Here is a 21,748-nt window from a genome sequence, read left to right as displayed (position 1 = left end):
TCTATCTATCTATCTATCTATCTATCTATCTATCTATCTATCTATCTATCTATCATCTATCATCTATCATCTATCATCTATCTATCTATCATCCATCCATCCATCTATTATCTATCATCCATCCATCATCTATCTATCTATCTATCTATCTATCTATCTATCTATCTATCTATCTATCTATCTATCTATCTATCTATCATCTATTTATCTATCTACCTATCAAGAGCTGTGCTAACTGATTCTTTAAAATGTTCCTCCTTTCTCCTGTAGGCTGTATGTAGATGGTCCCTTTGGGAGTCCTTTTGAAGAATCTTTCAATTATGAAGTCAGCCTGTGCATAGCCGGAGGCATCGGAGTAACTCCATTTGCAGCTATCTTCAATACCCTGCTGTATGTAAGCTTCATCGCATTAAAGTCCCCCCCCCCCATGTCACCCCAAGATTGACCCAGAGTCTTCTACCAAATACATTTTGCAGTAACGAGATTCCCCCTGGAATATCAAAACCCATGATTTCTATTCAGCAACATTTGCAGATCGGGGATATTAAATCTGTGCAGGAATTTGAAATCTTGATGCAGGGGAGATCCAGTTGGCATGACCCCATCAAGCAGGGGCATTTGCAACAAACTCCAGCTGTCCCCACTGAATGACTTGAAAACTTGAGTTTCCACTGTGGGAAAATAAAACGGAAGGAAGGAAAGGGGTGAAGGGAGGTGTAAATTGTTCACCAAACAATTTTATCTTGCAATTTTCCGTGGCAGTAAACTCTTATTGCCAGCAGCTTCCCCTACCATACTAGTCAGCATAACAAACTAGAACTGCACATATATGGCTAGAAATACATAGATGGGTAACCAAGTGATTTTATTCAAGCTTTATCTGATTTGCTGCTATCTGCAAGAGCAATTCTTGTAGTAAACCTGAAGTATTCATTTGTATTTATTCTGTATTGTATTATTTATTTATTTATTCTGGGCACTGAATAATAAAAATGAAAGTTAGTGCAATAAATGTAAGATGCAAACTATTGTAACATCCCCTACATAGCTCAAACCGAGGGCACCACTTCAGAGATGTTAGCAAAATAGCATCTACCTGTAGAAGAGGCAATTCCTAAGTACAATTAGGAATTCTACCAAGTACTTAGGAATTCTAAGTACCATCATAAGAACTCAGGAATTCTACTAAGGATTAAGTAGAAGATACTTCTGAGAATAGGATAGAATAGGATTGAATGGAATGGACTAGAATAGAATAGAATAGAATAGAATAGAAAATATGGAATGGAATGGAATGGAATAGAATAGAATAGAATAGAATAGAATAAAGCTGAAAGGGACCTTGGAGGTCTTCTAGTCCAGAAGATCTCACGGAATCTAACAGATTCTTTACAGATACCTAGGCTGGGTAACAGATTCAGTTCTGGCTACTCACTTGCCTGCTGCTGCGCTATGTAGAAATTTAAAAGGAACAACCAAGAATTTGAATTGGCCCCAGCACTTAGTGGCAATGATGCGGCAACTTTAAAATAGGTATCTGTTTACTTGGCTTTCAGCCACCGAGATTCTGGTCTTGTTATTAAAGGACATTCCATTTAAGCTTGTCTCGGCTTTCGTTACTGGACGGAGGAGGGGGTCAGAACAGGTGTCCTTCTAAACTGGTGTTGTTGTTTCACTAGCCATCTCATTGTTGCCTGGTTATCAGCTACACCTTCTCAACACAATGTCTCCAAAGGGGTTTTAAGGAGCCTTGGTGGAGCAGTAGTTAGAATGCAGCATTGCGGGCAAACTCTGCCCACAGCCTAAGGTTCAATCATGAGAGGATCAAGGTTGACTCAGCCTTCCATCCTTCTGAGGTTGGTAAAAAGAAGACCCACATTGTTGGGGGCAACAGGCAGACATTGTAAACTGCCCAGTGAGTGCTGTAAAGTACTATTGGGTGGTATATAAGTCTTAAGTGCTAATGCTATTAAATTGCTGCTTGATTTTGAACTATCGATTTCTTATTGCCTCCTCCCTCCCTCCCAAAAAACGTGGTTCGTGTGTGAAGGGATGACTGGAGCCACTACAAACTCAGGAGGCTTTACTTCATTTGGGTGTGCAGAGACATCTTGTCCTTCCACTGGTTTGCGGATCTACTCTGCAAATTGCATAGCAAGGTAAAGAGTAAGTGAGTCAGAATAGAGCTGGAAGGGGCCTTGGAGGCTGTCTAGTCCAGCCCCCTGCTCAAGCAGTAGAACCTTTACCAGTGATGGCTAATCTTTTTCTCCTCGCATGCCGAAATTGTGCGTGTCCACACCCATAATGCAATGCGCTCCCATGCATATGTGCTCCCCCTACACATGTGTACTCCCCCCCAGGCTCCCTTGCACATGCGTGTGTCACCCCCCCCCGCACCCTGTTTTGGCCTAGCAGGTCTCCCTGAAGCCTCCTGGGACCAAACATGGGCTGCTGTAGGGGGCGCACACACCCCACACTCCCCCCTGCACATGATCATGTGGGCCCCCACGCATGCATGCGCATCTCCCACATACATGGCAGAGACTCAAAAAACAGCTGGCCCGCAGGAGATGCGCACGCATGCGCAGTGGAGCTGAGCTGGGGGATGGCTTGCATGCATGCCATAGGTTCACCATCACAGATCTCTACCATCTCAGACAAGTAACTGTCCAGCCTCTTCTTAAAACCCTCCAGTGATGGAGCACCCATTTCTGGAGGCAAGCTGTTCCACTGGTTCATTGTCCTGGCTGTGAGGAAATTTCTCTTTAATCCCCACGTTGCTTCTCTCCTCGATTAATTTCCATCCATTGTTTCCTATCTTGCCTTCGGGTGCTTTGGAAAATAAGTTTTCTTTATGGCAGCCCCTCCAATACTGGAATACCACTATCATGTCCCCCCTCTAGTCCTTCTTTCCTCTGGACTAGCCAAACCCAAATCCTGCAACCGTTCTTCATATATTTTTGTCTCCAGGCCCTGTTGGATGTTGAATAGCCATTTGTCTGAAACGGTATAGGGTTTCCTGCCTAGGCAGGGGGTTGGACTAGAAGACCTCCAAGGTCCCTTCCAACTCTGCTATTGTATTGTATTGTATTGTATTGTATTGTATTGTATTGTATTGTATTGTATTGTATTGTATTGTATTGTATTGTATTGTATTAATCGTCTTCGTTGCTCTTCTTTGCACTTTTTCCAAAGTCTCAACATTTTTTTTTTTCTTAATCTGGTGACCAAAGCGGGATGCAGTATTCCAGGGGTTGCCTTACTAAGGATTTATACATTGGTACTAATACTGATTTTGATTCCGTGTCTCTGTTTATACAACCCAGGATTGTATCAGCTTCCTTGGCAGCTGCCTCATATTCACTAGGACTCCAAGGTCCCTCTCACAGTTACTGTTCTTGACTTCCCCATAGTGCCATAATAAAAATAATTGACGATTGTCTTAGAACTGGTGGTCAGATATCAGGGATGGACTATGTTCTGTTAACTTTTCGAATTGGCATGTTTCATCTGCACAGTACTCTGAACCAAGTGGGCTGTGTCTCCAAGGTGGCGCAGTGGTTAAATGCAGCACTGCAGGCTACTGCTAGATCAGCAGGTCAGCGGTTCAAATCTCACCGACTCAGGGTTGACTCAGCCTTCCATCCTTCCGAGGTGGGTAAAATGAGGACCCAGATTGTTGGGGGCAATATGCTGACTCTCTGTAAACCGCTTAGAGAGGCCTGAAAGGCCTATGAAGCGGTATATAAGTCTACTGCTATTGCTATTGCTATTGCTATTATAACGTACTCAGCCTCCCCAAGCCAATAAAATTTAACTAAAGTTGACCCTAAATACTGCATTACACTTAGCATTTTGTGTGATGCAGTCCTTAAGTTTTTAATCATACTGGTTAAAAATGCAGTGGGATCTCAGTTTATATTTGTTCTGGTCTAGGCTTCCCAAGATTGTGAAGCCGACTCCTCGTCCTGATGAAACCTCTTTTATTTAGCTTAAAGGGAATTCCTCTCCAGCAAAGTCCCAGCCAACAGTCTTTCATGAGATTTCACAACTACAGACCTTTATCAGGCTTGGAAAGCTGCCAGGCCGATATCTTCCAAACGCCACGCTGTAGCAGACAATACTTGGCAAGAAGTCAGGAAGAGATCTTCACTCTAATGAATTGAACTAATTGTCTCCTGCAAATTCCATTCCCCTGTCGCTCCTCTTTATTCCCTATGAGAGGGGCCATTCCAGTGGTGGGATTCCGCCAGTTCGCACCTATTTGGGAGAACCGGTTGGTAACTTTCTAAGCAGTTCAGAGAACCGATTGTTGGAAGAAATCTCCTTTTGTTTTTTTCCACTTTACAGGGCTAATCCTGTAAGGAAGGCAGGAAGGAAACATTCTAGTGTTGTTTCTAACCTAATCTTTATTGACCTGCTTTTGAGAAACTGCCTCTCCGGTTAACCCTTATTACATTGTCACAGCTAAGGCGAAGCGCCCATTGACCTGAGTGACCTTGAGTTGGCCATGCCCATCCAGTCACATGACCACCGAGCCCCACCTACCCAGATGGTCATTAGGGCAGAGAACCGATTGTTAAATTATTTGAATCCCACCACTGGGCCATTCACTGTTCACCTGTGCTTTTACTCCTGAGTCAATCCTTGTTCTTCAGCTGTTCCCTTCTCCTGAGAGCTCTGTGCATGCGCACACTGGGAACAGGCTCCAGCTGTTCTTCTGCCCCACTGATCTCCGACTCCAAAGGCAACTGACAACTGTCGGATGGCCCTGGCACCATCTCTGCCTCCGACGCAGAGTCCTCATCAAAGCCTTCCCCAGACTCCAGGACTGGCCCATGTTCCTCCCCAACCTGCTCACTCTCTGAGTCTGCCACCAGCTCCTCTGGCAGCTGGCGGGCCAACTCTGTATCTTGGAACTCTTGAAAGCTAGCTTTTGACCATGTTCAGGATGGGCTGAACAGAGACCGAGATAGAATTTGTTCCAGGAATGTATTCCTAGTCCTTTTGTGTGGCTATGTTCTTTTTAGGTACGATTCCTGGTTCCATCCCTTTAATATTGTTTTGGACACTTGGTTCTTGATTTTTGGCTCCTTTCAGACAGCTGCCCAATGGCTCAACTTTGGCGGAGAGGTGGATCGTATGGAGAAGATCCATACCTCTTCCTTCCCACAGTCTCATCACAATCAGTCTCCGGATACGCTTCAAGGTGCTAGTCGTAACTTATAAAGCCCTTCATGGTATTGGATCTGGGTACTTGAGAGACTGCCTGCTGCCAATTACCTCCCACAGACCCATTAGATCTCACAGGTTTGGCCTCCTCCGGGTGCCATCTACCAGCCAATGCCATCTGGCTATTACCCGGGGGAGGGCCTTCTCTGTGGCAGCTCCAGCCCTCTGGAATGAACTCCCCGCAGGGATTGGGACCCTCACCTCTCTCCAGGCCTTCCAAAAAGCCGTCAAAACCTGGCTTTGCCAGCAGGCCTGGGGGTGATGAGTTCCCTCCCCTCTCGACATGTATGGTTGTGCGACTGTTGTCTACTTTTATTATTTGTATTTTGTCTTTTTATGTTCCCCTTTTTTCCCCCTTGAATTGTCCGCCGCCCTGAGTCCTCCCGGAGAAGGGCGGCATACAAATAATAAAATACAAATACAAATACAATGGAAGAGCCAAATTCCTTGGCTAAGAAAAAACAGAGCCGAGATTTTTACACCCTTGCTGTCAAGATACGACAGCGAAACACGATAGATTGGCTATCTAAACCTTTCTCAAGAGTGAAATTAATGATAGAAATAGCTTTGTTTCCGCAAATAAGAACATATGCTAATTCACTTATTATTATTTTCTTCCTCTTTTTCTACTATGCACTAGCTCTGGAAAGAAAACCGACCAGATTTTATCAATATTCAGCTGTACCTTAGTCAAACAGACGGGATACAGGTATGTCGCAAAATACAGTTCGCAGGTGAAGTGGTGCTTCAAATACGTGAAAAAAAACCTATGTCTGATTAAGATTTGGAGGTTGCCTTAAGCACCATGGATCGTCCACTGATGCTGGGAGCTTGAGAAACGAAATTGAGCCGATGATGAGTATTCTACTGCTTAGGTTCATTGGGGACCCAGTGGAACGATGGAAAATATGAAGGTGGCATCCAGAGCTGGTATTCAGATGGGAGTGGAAATCGCAGGTGGGCCTGCCTCCCCCCCTGGCTCTATGCCATCCTATTTAGGCACGTTTTCAAGCCATGCACATGCGTGCAAGCCAGGGGTGGGTTTCTCGCCCCGTTCCAACTGGTTCGGTTGGAACGGGACCGGCGGCGTCCTCGTGCACGCGCGCAGTGCACGCATGCGTACTAGCGTCTGTGCGATGCTCCAGCTGCTCCTGGAGGATCGCGCAGGCGCTGTATGCATCCTGCGCATGCGTGGAAGCGCAGAACTCGTCAAAACCGGGTAAGAAACGTGGGTGGGCGGGCGGACCCTTCGGCGTTCCCGGAAGTTACTTACTTCCGGGTTCGCCAACCAACCGGTTCGCAGGGACCGCCGCGAACTGCCTGAAACCCACCCCTGGTGCAAGCTGTGTGCGCAATCAAAGTGCATGCACGGAAGTCCGAGCACATGCGTGGACGCTCTTGCTCACATTTGCAATTCAGTAGGGAAAGTAAGTGAATACCATCCCTGGTGACATGCTACCTTCATCCAGGGATGTTAGCCTGTGGCTGCCTGTGGACCACTTCAGCAGCAAAATGATTTTCAGCAAAGTATTTTTTTTTATTTCGTTTTAATTCACCTACTTTTAAATTCTTTTACACCTAAAAGAATCAGTTTGGTTTAAAGCAAGGGTGTCAAACTCAATTTCATTGAGGGCCGCATCAAGGTTGTGTTTGACTTTGGGGGCTGACCAGATGGGTGTGGCCAGCATGACATCATTCATGTCGGAGGGGTTCCACCACAAAACCGCGCCCGACTGAACCGCGCCCGACTAAACCGTGCCCGACTAAACCGCGTCGCTGATGTCATCAACAGAGCAACAACAGCGCAGAGACAGAAGCACGCTGTAAACCTAAACCTAAAATTAACCCCTAAGCCTAAACCTAACCTCCCTAAACCTAACCCTTAACCTAACCCTAAACCTAATCCTAACAACCTAACCCTAAACCTAACCCTTAACCTAACCCTAAAGCTAACCCTAAACCTAACTCTTATCTTAAGTTGAATCGGCTTGCTTTCAAAGCGCTATTTAAAGCGCCCTTCTTTCTCCGCGCTGCCTGTTGTCGCCCTGTTGATGACGTCAGCGACGCGGTTTAATCGGGCGCGGCTTAGTCGAGCACGGTTTTGACGGGTCACGTGTCGGAGGTGCCTGTGATGGCCTGAGTACTCTGCCAACGAAAATAGGTACTGGTTGGAACAGGATACGGAACCCACCACTGCTAAACATGCACTGCAGAGACCCAAAAATGAGTTGGCCATTGGGAGATGCATGCGCAGCTGAGCTGGGGCGATGGCTCGCGTGCCCGCAGAGAGTGCCATAGGTTCGCCATCACGGCTCCAATCTTCTTGGAATAAGAACTGGCTTGTGCAAGATGCTAGAATTAGACCCAGGAGAGTTCAGATGTTTGTAATTCCAATGTAAATATGGGACCCCTGACTTCATTTTAGATGAGTCTAATACGTTATGCAATTCTAGCAAGTTATGTGAAACAGGTGATAGCATTAAGACATAATATTATTTATTTGTTGGGGAAATGCATGCTAGGGGAGTGCAGATCATGTGAACTTGACCTATTCCCCACCCCCACCAAGAAATGAGGATATCCGTTTCTACAGTATAGTGGACCTTCCGGGGCACCAAGTCTCAACAGATACCGAAGGAAGATATTCATGGATGCAGGAGAATTTTCATATAAGCAGATGCATGCACAAACACAAACAGATTCCATTGAGCATCTGTACACTGCATGAGTCAAAAAGAAGGCCGGAAAAATATCTACGGACCCCTCACATCCTGGACATAAATTGTTTCAACTTCTACCCTCAAAACGACATTATAGGGCACTGCACACCAAGACAACTAAACACAAGGACAGTTTTCCCCCGAACGCCATCACTCTGCTAAACAACTAATTCCCTCACCACTGTCAAACCATTCATTAAGGCTGCATTACTATTATTACTAGTCTTCTCATCGTTCCTATCACCCATCTCCCCACACTTATGACTGCAGGACTGTAACTTTGTTGCTTGTATCCTTACGATTTATATTGATATTGTTTCCTGATTGCTTATTTGTACCCTGTGACTATTGTTAGGGGTTGTACCTTATAATTCTTGACGAATGTATCTTGTCTTTTTATGCACACTAAGAGCATATGCACCAAAGACAAATTCCTTGTGTGTCCAATCACACTTGGCCAATAAAGAGTTCTATTCTATTCTCTATCCTATCCTATTCTAATTCTATTATATTTTCTCTTCTGTTCTATTCTATTCTATTCTCTATCCTATTCTATTCTAATTCTCTTTTCTCTTTTCTGTTCTATTCTATTCTACATGCTATTCTGTTCTATTCTCTATCCTATTCTATTCTAATTCTATTATATTTTCTCTTCTCTGTTCTATTCTATTCTACATGCTAGTCTATTGTATTCTCTATCCTATTTTATTCTATTGTATTCTCTATATGATTCTAATTCTATTATATTTTCTCTTCTCTGTTCTATCCTATCCTATCCTATTCTAATTCTATTATATTTTCTCTTCTGTTCTATTCTATTCTCTATCCTATTCTATTTTAATTCTCTTTTCTCTTTTCTGTTCTATTCTATTCTACATGCTATTCTATTCTATTCTATTCTCTATCCTATTCTATTCTAATTCTATTATATTTTCTCTTCTCTGCTCTTTTCTATTCTACATGCTATTCTATTCTATTCTCTATCCTATTTTATTCTATTGTATTCTCTATATGATTCTAATTCTATTATATTTTCTCTTCTCTTCTCTGTTCTATCCTATCCTATCCTATTCTATTCTATTCTATTCTATTCTATTCTATTCTATTCTAATTCTATTATATTTTCTCTTCTGTTCTATTCTATTCTCTATCCTATTCTATTCTAATTCTATTTTCTCTTTTCTGTTCTATTCTATTCTACATGCTATTCTATTCTCTTTCCTATTCTATTCTAATTCTATTATATTTTCTCTTCTCTGCTCTATTCTATTCTACATGCTATTCTATTGTATTCTCTATCCTATTCTAATTCTATTGTATTTTCTCTTCTCTTCTCTGTTCTATCCTATCCTATCCTGTTCTATTCTATTCTATTCTATTCTATTCTAATCTAATTCTATTATATTCTCTCTTCTCTGTTCTATTCTATTCAGATGAATCAAACTGTGCATCAGTAGTTTCAGTTGTCCGGATGATATTCAGGTCAAGTTCTTAGCTTGACATGCAAAGTTGAGACTGGTTGATCGGCAGCAATCTTGCAAAATACACCAAAGGGAATATTTTGGGCTATTTATTTTTTTCCCCCCCAGAAAATAATTGGCGAGAAATACCAAGTGCTGAACTGCCGGCTTTTCATTGGACGGCCGCGATGGAAACTCCTATTTAATGAAATAGCCAAGTATAACAGACAGTAAGTAAGATTCCCAACTTGGTTTATGCAGCAGCTTGAGGAATGGGTGTGAGGCGGGGGTGGGGGTGGGGGTTGCTTTAATAAACTGCATTTGTATGGAAATGAGTCTGGGTTTAACACATTCATTTAATGCCAAGGCACCGGATGCTTGCTGTTATCTAATATGTTGCATCTTGAGAAATGGAGTTTTAACAAAGGCCTGTCATCTTCCACAATGGAAGTGCTTCATCTTCCCAGTTAACCAAGCAGCTGGTAGAGCGGGGGGGGGGGGGAAAAAATAAAGAAAGAAAAACGAAACTCTTCTGTTTCAACATCCGTCCACGGTGTTGCGCTTTCTGCTATATTTCCATACCTTGGCCTTGTTTGCAGTCTGCGTTGCTTTGGCGCTGGCACCTGTCTCGTCTGCTGTTATCATTTCTTCGAGTTTGTTAGCTTAGGAAAAGATCTGTAATCCGTGGGGAAATTTTCCGGCACAGAACTCTTGAAGTGAACGGGAGCTGATCATTGGCAGCCCTTTCCCCATTTAGGTGGGACTTGTGAAGGAGATGCTGGATATACAGTATTATCTTTGGAAAACAAAATGGTTGTGGCCCTTGCATTCTCTCATCCTGTCCCAGAAACGTAACAATGGCTCTGTTTGTGTGTGTGTGTGTGTGTGTGTGTGTGTGTTCCAGCATAACTCTGGAACACCTCAAGCAATTTCAACCAAACTTGGTACGCAGATGACTTACTCTCTAGAGACAAATACTATGGGGATAAGGGGATACCCCTAACACCCCTCGGGGTGTGTGTGTGTGTTCTGTTAAGATACAGCCTGTTGTGCCTTAAAATGGCTTCTACCGCACGGCCTTAAAATGGCTTCTACTGTACAGCGCAGTGGAGTTGCCATAGTAATGGCTTCACAGTACTCCAAAAGGGGGCTCCCTCTGGTAAGGGGAGGAAATCCAACATTAGAAATTGCAGCAATGTTCATGGAAGGAGGGTTGGGATAAATAAACACCGAGGCAATGCCGGCTTAGTGTCTTGCTCGATCAGATTTAAAGGATATCCAATCCAGCACTCTTTTTCCAACAGCAGCCAAACATATGTCTCTTCTTGGTCTTTTGGATAACAGAATGCAGAGTTGGAAGGGACCTTGGAGGTCTTCCAGTCCAACCCCCTGCTCAAGCAGGAGGCCCTATACTGTTTCAGACAAATGGCTGTCCAATCTTCTTCTTTAAAAGCCTGCGGTGATGGAGCACCCACAATTTCTGGAGGCAAACTGTTCAATTGATTTAATTATTCTGTTGGGAGAATTCTCCTTCGTTGCAGCTGTTAAGTTAGTAACGCGATTGGTAAGCGAATCTGGTTTCCCCATTGACTTTGCCTATGATAAGGAGACCACATGGTGACCCCAGGACAGTGCAACTCTCATAAATATTAGTCTGTTGCCAAGTGTTGAATGTTGATCACGTGACTCTGGGAATGGTAGAATAGTTGCATGAAAAATGGTCATGTCATTCTTTTCAGCGTCAGTAATAACTTCAAAAAGTCTTTAAATGAACGATTGCGTAATTCTCTCAGCCCTAGTTCTCCTCCCTTTCTCTACATTGGACTTCTCCAGGCATGTTAGAACTAAATACCTGTCCCCTCAAATCATTGGTATCAGAACTCTTGATAATAACCAGGACTGGAAATGAACTTACAAGGAACAAGCCTTGGAGTACTGACATTTATTGAGAAAATGGTTTGTTGGAAGAAATGTCCTTCTGGGTTCAGTTCCAAGTGGGGAAAAAGACACTGGATTCATGGAAGTTGCTTGGAAAGAAGGTTTATTGATGAACAGGATCACATGGCTGGAGATGCTGAGGTGGCGCAGTGGTTAGAGTGCAGTACTGCAGGCTACTTCAGCTGACTGCTAGTTCGGCAGTTCGGCTGTTCAAATCTCACCAGCTCAGGGTTGACTCAGCCTTCCATCTTTCCGAGGTGGGTAAAATGAGGACCCGGATTGTTGGGGGCAATATGCTGACTCTGTAAACCGCTTATAGAGGGCTGAAAGCCCTATGAAGCGGTATATAAGTCTAACTGCTATTGCTATTGCTATTGCTATGCTGTGGGGGGGGGGGGAGGGAAGAGATGCTGAGAGTGCCCGGGTTTTATGCCCTCTCTGGGCTTTTAAATTTGAGCTTGTATTCTGATTGGTTGTCAGACTCCCATGGGGCCATGCAGGGACAACTCGGTAGGCTGTCCTGAGTCCCAAGCTTGGTTGAGCCTTGCTGGGTGATGTAATCTTCCCAGGTGCCATGTGGTAGAGGGCTAATCCTATGTCCTGAAGGCTATATCTTAATCCCATCACCCTGGAGCTGCAGGAAGCTGCTTTGTCTTTAAAAACATGTTTCTCCTTTTCTCATCTGCCTTTTTAACGTTTCCTAGAATATTTCATTTTTCTAGGAGAGGGGTGGGTGCAAACTTCCTACAATGGTTTTAAGTGACAAAATGTGAATTCCAATGAGTATTTTGGGCTCAAGAGGTGTGAGATTATCATTTGCAGCCTTTCCAGGTGACTAGCTGGGGAGGTGTGTCTCAGAACATCTGGAGGGGGCAGGTGAGAAAGGCTGTTTGGCACACTAATGCTGTATCTGCAGGCAAATAACTAAAGGAGCTGTTAAAAAGGAGGAGTTGGTTAGAAGATTGAATGCACTACCTTCTCCCAAGTGTCCAATTTATATATTTGCAATTTCTCTGAATAGATTGGATTTCTGTTTATTGTTAGTCAGGCTGAGGGATCCAGCACAAAAACATCTTTTGTGTTTACAGGATCTTTTCGGGTTTTGTTGTTGTTGTTGTTGTTGTTGTTGTTGTTGTTTTTACGTGTAAATGTGTTTTTATTTTCCATTTTCATTTCGTACAGTCACATATATACTGTGCATAACCAGGGCCATATAACATTAAACAATAAACACAGCCATTCCTCTTGTCAACAATACCCCCCAAAATAGAAACCCAATGTACCTCTTCAACCCTCCATACACCCTTTCTTTCGCCCCCCCTCCAACTTTCCATCTTCCCTCCAACATTCCCCTCTACCCTACTTCCCCTCCCCCTCTACCACTCCTCTCTCCCGATACACTCCCTCCCTTCCTTCTCACCCTCCCTCCCTTCCTCTCTCCCACCCTCTCTACCCCTCTTTCTTCTATCCCTCTACTCCTCCCTTCGGTGTATTTCTATTAATATATTCAGCTTGTCCTATTTTTACAGTGAAGTTAAAGAGCAACAGTATACAAGTGCAGTCGTGTTACTTTAAAATCTAACACATACTATATATCCCCCTCCCCCCTCCCCCCTAACACCCCACCTCCCCCCCCCCCGACTTCCCAAAGCCCGTACACGGTATAGGTTTTTAACAAATACAGTCTAAAATATATTAAGACAAAGGAAATAAAAAAAAGAAGTTAATAACATCTCTGCATTAAACTCAGCTTCTTCCTGTTGCACTAACTTTAAGCAGTTTAGATTATTCCTAATCTTAAACATAGGCTATCTGTAATTTCTTAGTCCCGTATTTGTTTTGTATATAACCCTATATACAGGATCTTTTTAAATGAGGAAAGACTGCCTTTGGTCTCAAGAAATGGTGTTTTTTTTTTATAAAAAAGTGTTTAATGCGTCTTGTATTCCCTACTGAAAACACACATGGCAAGTAATAGCAGTAGCAGTAGACTTATATACCGCTTCATAGGCCTTTCAGGCCTCTCTAAGCGGTTTACAGAGAGTCAGCATATTGCCCCCAACAATCTGGGTCCTCATTTTACCCACCTCGGAAGGATGGAAGGCTGAGTCAACCCTGAGCCGGTGAGATTTGAACCGCTGAACTGCTGATCTAGCAGTAGCCTGCAGTGCTGCATTTAACCACTGCGCCACCTTGGCTCTTAGATTTGCCTGCAAGCCTATTGTCTAGAAATCCAATCATTTAGAACCATTCACCAAGTCCACCTTCCAGCAGTGAGTTTGTAATTCGTTAATTGCGTGTTGTGTTTCCCTTGCACCTCATCTCAGGATGAGAGGCACGGAAGGGTTGCGGTAGAGATGTTTCCTCAGTGAGAGACTGATCCGCAAGGCTTCTCGTAGCCCTCGGACAGATGTTCAAGGTTGCAGGTGCCGCTTCCATAACACAACTGTAACATCTGTTGCTGCAGTTAAGAGGCAGTCATTTGCACAATAGAACTGACAAGAGAATTTTGTTTCACAAAGAAACACAAGGGGAGGTAATATATACAGGTTGTCCTCCACTTATGACGGTAATGGAACCCCACATTTCTGTTGATAAGTGAGATAGCAACAGCACTTACTTATATACTGCTTTATAGTGCTTTCCAGCCCTTTCTAAGTGGTTTCCAGCCCTCTCTAAGCGAACCTATGGCCATAATGGACCCTCAAATTTATGCTGATAGCAATAGCACTTAGACTTATATACTGCTTTACAATGCTTTCCAGCCCTCTCTAAGTGGTTTACAGAGTCAGCGTATTGCCCCAACAGTCTAGGTCCTTATTTTACCCACCTCGGAAGTATGGAAGGCTGAGTCAATCTTGAGCCTGGTGAAATTTGAATTGCCAAATTGCTTAGAGCACTGTGAAGTAGTATATAAGTGCTATTGCTATTTCTATTGCGGGTTGAATCTTAAATGATCTGAGTAACCCCTTCCAGGTGTATAGGCCATTCAGTTGTGGATCAATATTCAGACTATACTGGAAGAGCAAGAAAGATGATTAGGAGTCTGGTGACTAAACCATGAAGAACACTTACAGGAATTGGGAATGTCCAGTTTAATGAAAAGAAGGACTAAGGGTGGCATGATAGCAGTGTTTTTGCGCGCACCGAATTGGCAGTAATGCCAGCAGCAACCCACTCCTGTGCCTACAGTATTTGTTTCCAGAGAGTAAGTAGTCTGTGTTGGTTGAAATTAGCAATAGCAATAGCAGTTAGACTTATATACCGCTTCATAGGGCTTTCAGCCCTCTCTAAGCGGTTTACAGAGTCAGCATATCGCCCCCAACAATCCGGGTCCTCATTTTACCGACCTCGGAAGGATGGAAAGCTGAGTCAACCTTGATTCAATTGTTCAAGGCGTTCCAGAGTTATGTTGGAACACACGCACACACACACACAGCCATTTTTATATAGATAGATCAGTGTTTCTCAACCTTGGCAACTTGAAGATGACTGGACTTCAACTCCCATAATTCCCCAGCCAGCGAATGCTGGCTGGGGAATTCTGGGAGTTGAAGTCCAGACATCTTCAAGTTGCCAAGGTTGAGAAACACTGAGATAGATAATAATAATCTCCAGGTGAAGCTTGGCAGGAGATTCAAATTCTGATTCTTAAGAGCTCATTAATCACTGTGTAGAACTGATCTACGGAAGGGGTAACTGGTGCCATCTTCGAATCATCTTATTTCAAAATGACAGTAACGATTAGGAAGCGAGAAGAACATCTGGCATAGATGCTGTCACTACGAAATGTTCCTGGCAACATTAAAAGGATTATTAATTGTGACTCTCCCACAGGAGATTGTAGATGGGCAGAAGACTTGTGGTCGGTCCCGTCAATCCAGGATTGTCAAGCACCAGACCGATTAAATTAATTAGCCACCCAGAGGAGCTCTAGAAGCCTAGACCCATCTAAGAGAGAGACAGATGCCAACAATTAATGGATCAACACCAAAAAAAAAAAAAAATCTCTCTGGACTAGTTTTGTGATGAGAATCTCTTTCTCCCAAAGAACGAAGAGCTATGGAGACCAGTCAGGCCCAAGAACTTTGAGTGATAAGGAATAGTTGCATGCTATAGCAATAGCAATAGCAGTTAGACTTATATACGGCTTCATAGGGCTTTCAGCCCTCTCTAAGCGGTTTACAGAGTCAGCATATTGCCCCCAACAACAATCCAGGTCCTCATTTTACCCACCTCGGAAGGATGGAAGGCTGAGTCAACCCTGAGCCGGTGAGATTTGAACAGCCGAACTGCTGAACTGCAGCCAGCTGAAGTAGCCTGCAGTGCCGCATTTAACCACTGCGCCACCTCGGCTCTGGTTGCTCCAAGCAGCAATCACTGTGCAAAAGGCAAATGTTCTCTTGAGGCCATTAAGAAAAAGGTCACACCAAATATATAATGGCTTTCAAACAAATATCTTGTGCAACCAAAGTTGGAACGATGTGATTTGGGCAATCAAAGAAAATAATAGAGCTGGAGTGGATGAGCTGGGACCGTTAAAATGATCAAGGGATTGGATATACATATGTACACACCAGGGGTGGGTTTCTCACCCCGTTCCAACCAGTTTGGTTGGAACGGGGCCGGCGGCGTCCTCGTGCACGTGCGCAGCGCACGCATGCGTACTAGCGCTTGTGAGATGCTCCAGCTGCTCCTGGAGGATCGCACAGGCACTGTATGCGTCCTGCGCATGCATGGAAGCGCAGAACTCATCTAAACCGGGTAAGGAACGCGGGCGGGCGGGTGCGCCCTTCGCCGTTCCCGGAAGTTACTTACTTCCGGGTTCGCCGCGAACCGGTTCGCGGGGACCGCCGCGAACCGGTTGAAACCCACCCCTGGTACACACACACACACACACACACACACGGGAGGGAACATACTGCTTCCCTTTCGCCTTTCAGCCCCAGTCTAGGAGCCTTCCAGGCAGTCGCTTACATGACAAACCATTTTGTGTTACGTTTTTGCTGATAAATAAATGAAGGGAAACTAGTATAGATCTATTTCAAGCTATTTAGCCCTCATCAACTAGCCATACCCTTGCTGGGATTCGAACTTGGGCTGTTTTTACATATTAGGCAGTTGTATTGACCTCTAAGCCACAAGCTCTCCTCCCTTATCAGCTGAGCCACGGGAGTTTGGGCACACCAGGTGCTTTGACAAAAGAAAAAAAACACTTAGTTACTCCCCTGGCTCAGCTGATAAGGGAGGGAAGCTTGTGGCAGCAATGCAGTTTGTTAAAACGCTCTCAATCGTGCCTCGTTCAAAAGTGGCCAGAACAAAGAGAAAGATATGCTCTTCTCATCCAACCCAGGAAATGCAAACACCGGGAACTGTTAGGGAAGAGATGTTTTCACCTGCTTTCTCCCATGCAAACTATGTAAACTAAGCTTCCTGTTGCTCCTCTCTCCCTCCTGGGAATCCAGACTATATTCCACCACACCTGTTAGCCTTTACAAGCCAGGGAAGGAGAAGGGTGGGCTCAATGTTATTATTTTTAAATTTTTTTTTGCATCGATGACTTTGGTAATTGTCTCCTTGGTCTCTGCAGGAAAACAGTTGGCGTTTTTTGCTGCGGCCCTCGCGGAATCTCCAAAGCTGTTCACAGACAAAGCAACAGGGGCAATCCTTATGGGACAAGGTTTGAATACAACAAAGAGTCATTTAGCTGAGAGCATCTGAGGCTTTCCAAGAACTGCTTGAAGACTTGAGTGCAATTTTTTTTTGTGTTAAAAAAAAACCCAACGGCTTTACTTTAATCACTTGTGCCAAAGCCTCTTTTTTTTTTCTTCCTTGCTTTCTCTTTTTCTTAATAATTTATAACTATTTAAATCCAGGAATGCAGTGGCTCAGTGGCTAAGAAGCTGAGCTTGTCGAATCAGAAAGGTCGGCAGTTCGGAGGTTCGAATCCCTAGCGCTGTGTAACGGAGTGAGCTCCCGTTACTTGTCCCAGCTTTTGCCAACCTAGCAGTTCGAAAGCACGTAAAAGTGTAAGTAGAAAAATAGGAACCACCTTTGGCGGGAAGGTAACAGTGTTCCATGCGCCTTTGATGTTTAGTCATGCCGGCCACATGACCACGGAGACCACAGCTGTCTTTGGACAGTGCCGCCTCTTCAGCTTTGAAATGGAGATAAGCACTGCCCCCTAGAGTTGGGAATGAGTGGCACATATGTGCGAGGGGAACCTTTACCTAACTCCAGGAAGCATTTAAAAAAAAATGAAATACATTCCTTCTGGATAGGCAAAAAATAAATGAAATTGAAGTCATTAAAGTCGTTGGCCGTCTGCCCAAATTACACAAAGGCAATTAGAGAAGGAGATTTGCATCTTTGGCTGCTTTTTTCAGAACAAATCGCTGGGACTGTTGAACTTTCCTCAAATCCCAGGAAATAACATGGCTTGATGGGCCAGGAGATTGGCGCCTGTAATGGAAGTGAAATTCTTCCCCTTTGCTGGCAGATGAATAAGGCAACTTGAAAATGAAGGCAAACCTGCTACAGATTCAACAGGAGGAAATAAATATTCTCAGTCAATTACAGTTAATTAGAAAGGGATCAAATATATCCCAGAGGCAAGGCCAGATTAACACACGTAAGCAAGGCAAAGGATTTGGGGAAACCATGGCCTTTACTTTACGCGGTGGCTAAGATGCTGAGCTTGTCGATCAGAAAGGTCGGCAATTCAGCAGTTCGAATCTCTAACACCGCACAACGGAGTGAGCTCCCGTTACTTGTCCCAGCTTCTGCCAACCTAGCAGTTCGAAAGCATGTAAAAATGCAAATAGAAAAATAGGAACCACCTTTGGTGGGAAGGTAACAGCGTTCCATGCATCTTCGGCATTTAGTCATGCTGGTCACATGACCACGGAGACGTCTTCGGACAGCGCTGGCTCTTCGGCTTAGAAACGGAGATGAGTACCGCCCGCTAGAGTCGAGAACGACTAGCACATATGCGCGAGGGGAACCTTTGCCTTTATGGCCTTTACTTTCCAAACCTATCTGCTTGATGGCAGAACGTATCGGTAGTCCTCGACTTATGACAGTCCATTTAGTGACCGTTTGATGTCCAGCCTAACTCTATATCAAGAGCCGAGTTGGCCCAGTGGTTAAATGCAGCACTGCAGGCTACTTCAGATGACTGCAGTCCAGCAGTTGGACTGTTCAAATCCCACTAGGCTCAAGGTTGACTCAGCCTTCCATCCTTCCGAGGTGGGTAAAATGAGGACCCGGATTGTTGTTGGGGGCAATATGCTGACTCTGTAAACCGCTTAGAGAGGGCTGAAAGCCCTATGAAGCGGTATATAAGTCTAACTATTGCTGATTGCTATTGCTATCAATCTCAGCCACTTCATATCCAGCCTCCCAACCTTTCAAAATAATCCACTCTCCAATCCTTTAACTTAATGCCTGAAATCCCCTTCCATCATCCTGGCTTCTCAGGAGGCATCCTAGGGCTAAGCCAAAGAGTCCTACTCCAGTTCCAAGTGAAGATTCAGGGACAATCGGATTCACTTTGAGCAGCTTGAATTTTAACGTGACCCGTCAAGAGCGCGGAGGACAAAATCGCGCTCGACGAAAGGGCGCATGTGACGTCATCACAGCGCGACGAAAAAAATTAAAAATTGAAATAAAATTAAAATTAAACCAAGCCGATTCACATAAAGGTAAGGGTTAGGGTTAGGGTTAGGTTAAGGGTTAGGGTTAGGTTTAGAGCGTTAGTGTTAGGTTTAGCGTTAGGTTAAGGGTTAGCGTTAGGTTTAGCGTTACGTTAACGGTTAGGTTTAGGGTTAGATTTAGGGTTAGGTTAAGGGTTAGGTTTAGAGTTAGGTTTAGGGTTAGGTTTGGGGGGGTTAGGGTAAGGTTTTAGCTTTATTTTTACATTTTTCGATCACAGCGCGATGTTTTCATCGCGCTGTGATGACGTCAAATGTGCGCTTTTGTCGAGCGCGATTTTGTCCTCCGCGATTTTGTGGTGGAACCGAATTTTAAAACAGGGTCCATCCATAAGGCGCCATTAAGAAGTCTCAAAACTGCAACTCTATCATTGGGGAAGAGGAGTGGCAAAATGAACTGAAAACACAGGTAGTCCTCAACTTATGACCACAATTGAGCCCAGGCTTTATGTTGCTAAGCAAGGCTGCTACGTGAGTTTTTCCTGGTTTTATGACCTTGCTTGCCACCATTGCTGGTTTTTTTTAATAAAGTTTGTTTTATTTTATTTAATACAATCTTTCATTAAACAGTGTATCGTCTAGGTACAAATATTTTGTGCAATAATTATTAAAATTACAGCCATATTCTTTATCTAGTCTTACCTTAATCCTAATACATAACCTACTAGTATAACAATCCCCTTCTTATTTTTTTAAATAAATAATTTTTATTAAATGTTTTGATCTTTAAAAACAATAGGAAAGAAAAGAATAAGACAAAACAAAACACAGAACATACCTAACAATATACAGTAATTTTACAGCTTCCTCTATCAGCTTTCCTTCTTAATTTATTTAATTTTATTAATACAATTTCCCTATTTCACTCCTCTGCTTTCATTTCTAAATTTTCATATTTATTCTCTAACCATTGATAAAAATAACGCCCATGTACTGTAATAGTCAGATTCTCCCTTTTCTTTAATTGCAAATGTTAATCTATTCATTTCTGCACATTCTAATATTTTCTTAATCACATTCTCATCCGCAGGGGATCTCTTCACTTTTCCGATTTTGTGCAAATACAATTCTAGCTGCAATTATTACATGAATAATCAAATTGCTTGCCACAGTTGCTAAGTGAATCACTGCAGTTGTTAAGTTAGCAACGTGGTTGTTAAAAGTGAATCTGTCTTCCCTGTGGACTTTGCTTGTCCAAAGGTCACAGAAGGTGACCCCATGACCCCAGGACAATGCAACTGTCATAAATATGAACCAGTTGCCAAGAATTGGAATTTTGATCATGTGACCATGAGGATACAACCGTCATAAGTGTGGGAAATGTTCATAAGTCATTTTTTTTCAGCGCCTCTGCAACTTTGAATGGTCATTAAGTGAACTTTTGTAAGTTAAGGACTACCAGTAGTACAGATGGTAGATTCTTTAGGCATTGCACCCCGGTACACCCACGTTACACCTATCCTCCGCGAGCTGCACTGGCTACCGATCGGTCTCCGGATACGCTTCAAAGTGCTAGTCGTAACTTATAAAGCCCTTCATGGTATTGGATCTGGATACTTGAGAGACCGCCTGCTGCCAATTACCTCCCAAAGACCCGTTAGATCTCACAGGGTCGGCCTCCTCCGGGTTCTGTCCACCAGCCAATGCCATCTGGCTACTACCCGGGGGAGGGCCTTCTCTGTAGCAGCTCCGGCCCTTTGGAATGAACTCCCCGTGGAGATCCGGACCCTCACCTCTCTCCAGGCCTTCCGGAAAGCCGTCAAAACCTGGCTGTGCCAGCAGGCCTGGGGTTGATGAGTTCCCCTCCCCTCTCGACTGGTATGGCTGTGTGATTTTCGTGCATTTTAATTATGTGTACTGTTGTTTATGTTCCCTTTCCCCCCTGAGTTGTTCGCCGCCCTGAGTCCCTCCTGGAGAAGGGCGGCATACAAATAAACCAAATACAATACAATACAATACAATTGACCCTAGCAAGTTTCAGCTAAATATCTTCAAGAAGTTTATCAAAGTATATCTCTTTAAATATCCCCTTTCTACCGCCTTCAAGGAAGAGCTAACAAGGACGAGGAAAGGATAACAGTTTCTAGATTGTTCAGAAAAGAACCCACATGTTGTCACCCGCCAGCGGAGCTAGTGGCAAACTCAGACAATGAGGAGTTTGGGGGGGGGGGGACATGGGCCAGTCCTGAAGTCTGAGGAAGGCTCTGATGAGGGCTCCGTGTCGAAGGCAGAGATGGGGCCAGAGCCATCTGACAGTTATCAGCAGCCTTCAGAATCAGAGATCAGTGAGGCAGAAGAACAGCTGGAGCCTGTTCCCAGTGTGCGCATGTGCAGAGTTGCCAGGAGAAGGGAACAGTTAAGGAACAAGGGCCGACTTGGGAGTAAAGGCACAGGTGGACGGTGAATGGCCCCTCTCACAGGAAATAAAGAGAAGCGAAAGGGGAGTGGAGTTTGCAGGAGACAATTAATTCGCTTCATTAGTGTGAAGATTTGTTCGTGACTCTCAGAGACTCCTTGCCAAGTATTTTCTTGTACACCGTTGTGTTTGGAAGATATCGGCCTGGCAGCTCTCCAAGCCTGATAAGGTCTGTGGTTGTAAATTCACCCTTGAAAGACTGTTTGCCGGGAGTTTGCTGGATGTGAATGAGAGGGATTCACATTAGCTTAATGAAAAGGGGTTTTGTCG

The 21,748-nt window shown here is 44.0% G+C and overlaps 1 protein-coding gene across 1 annotated transcript in view; it reads left to right on the top strand.

Moving 5' to 3' along the window:
- The window catches only part of NOX4 (NADPH oxidase 4), a 117,925-nt gene extending 100,803 nt beyond the window's left edge, over positions 1-17,122 (top strand). The window contains exons 14-18 of the mRNA XM_087722073.1: positions 271-390; positions 2,051-2,159; positions 5,873-5,941; positions 9,542-9,642; positions 16,941-17,122. Coding sequence (XP_087578199.1) covers positions 271-390; positions 2,051-2,159; positions 5,873-5,941; positions 9,542-9,642; positions 16,941-17,061 — 520 coding nt within the window. The 3' untranslated portion in view covers positions 17,062-17,122. The remainder of the gene's footprint in view (positions 1-270; positions 391-2,050; positions 2,160-5,872; positions 5,942-9,541; positions 9,643-16,940) is intronic.
- The last annotated feature ends 4,626 nt before the right edge of the window (positions 17,123-21,748 follow it).

Source organism: Thamnophis sirtalis, unplaced genomic scaffold (genome assembly GCF_051295495.1).
Source record: "Thamnophis sirtalis isolate CommonGarterSnake01/CBP01778 unplaced genomic scaffold, rThaSir2_p1.2 scaffold_8, whole genome shotgun sequence".
Taxonomy (NCBI): Eukaryota; Metazoa; Chordata; class Lepidosauria; order Squamata; family Natricidae; genus Thamnophis; species Thamnophis sirtalis.
The sequence above is the reverse complement of the archived record's forward strand: the minus strand, read 5'-3'. Positions and strand labels throughout refer to the sequence as shown.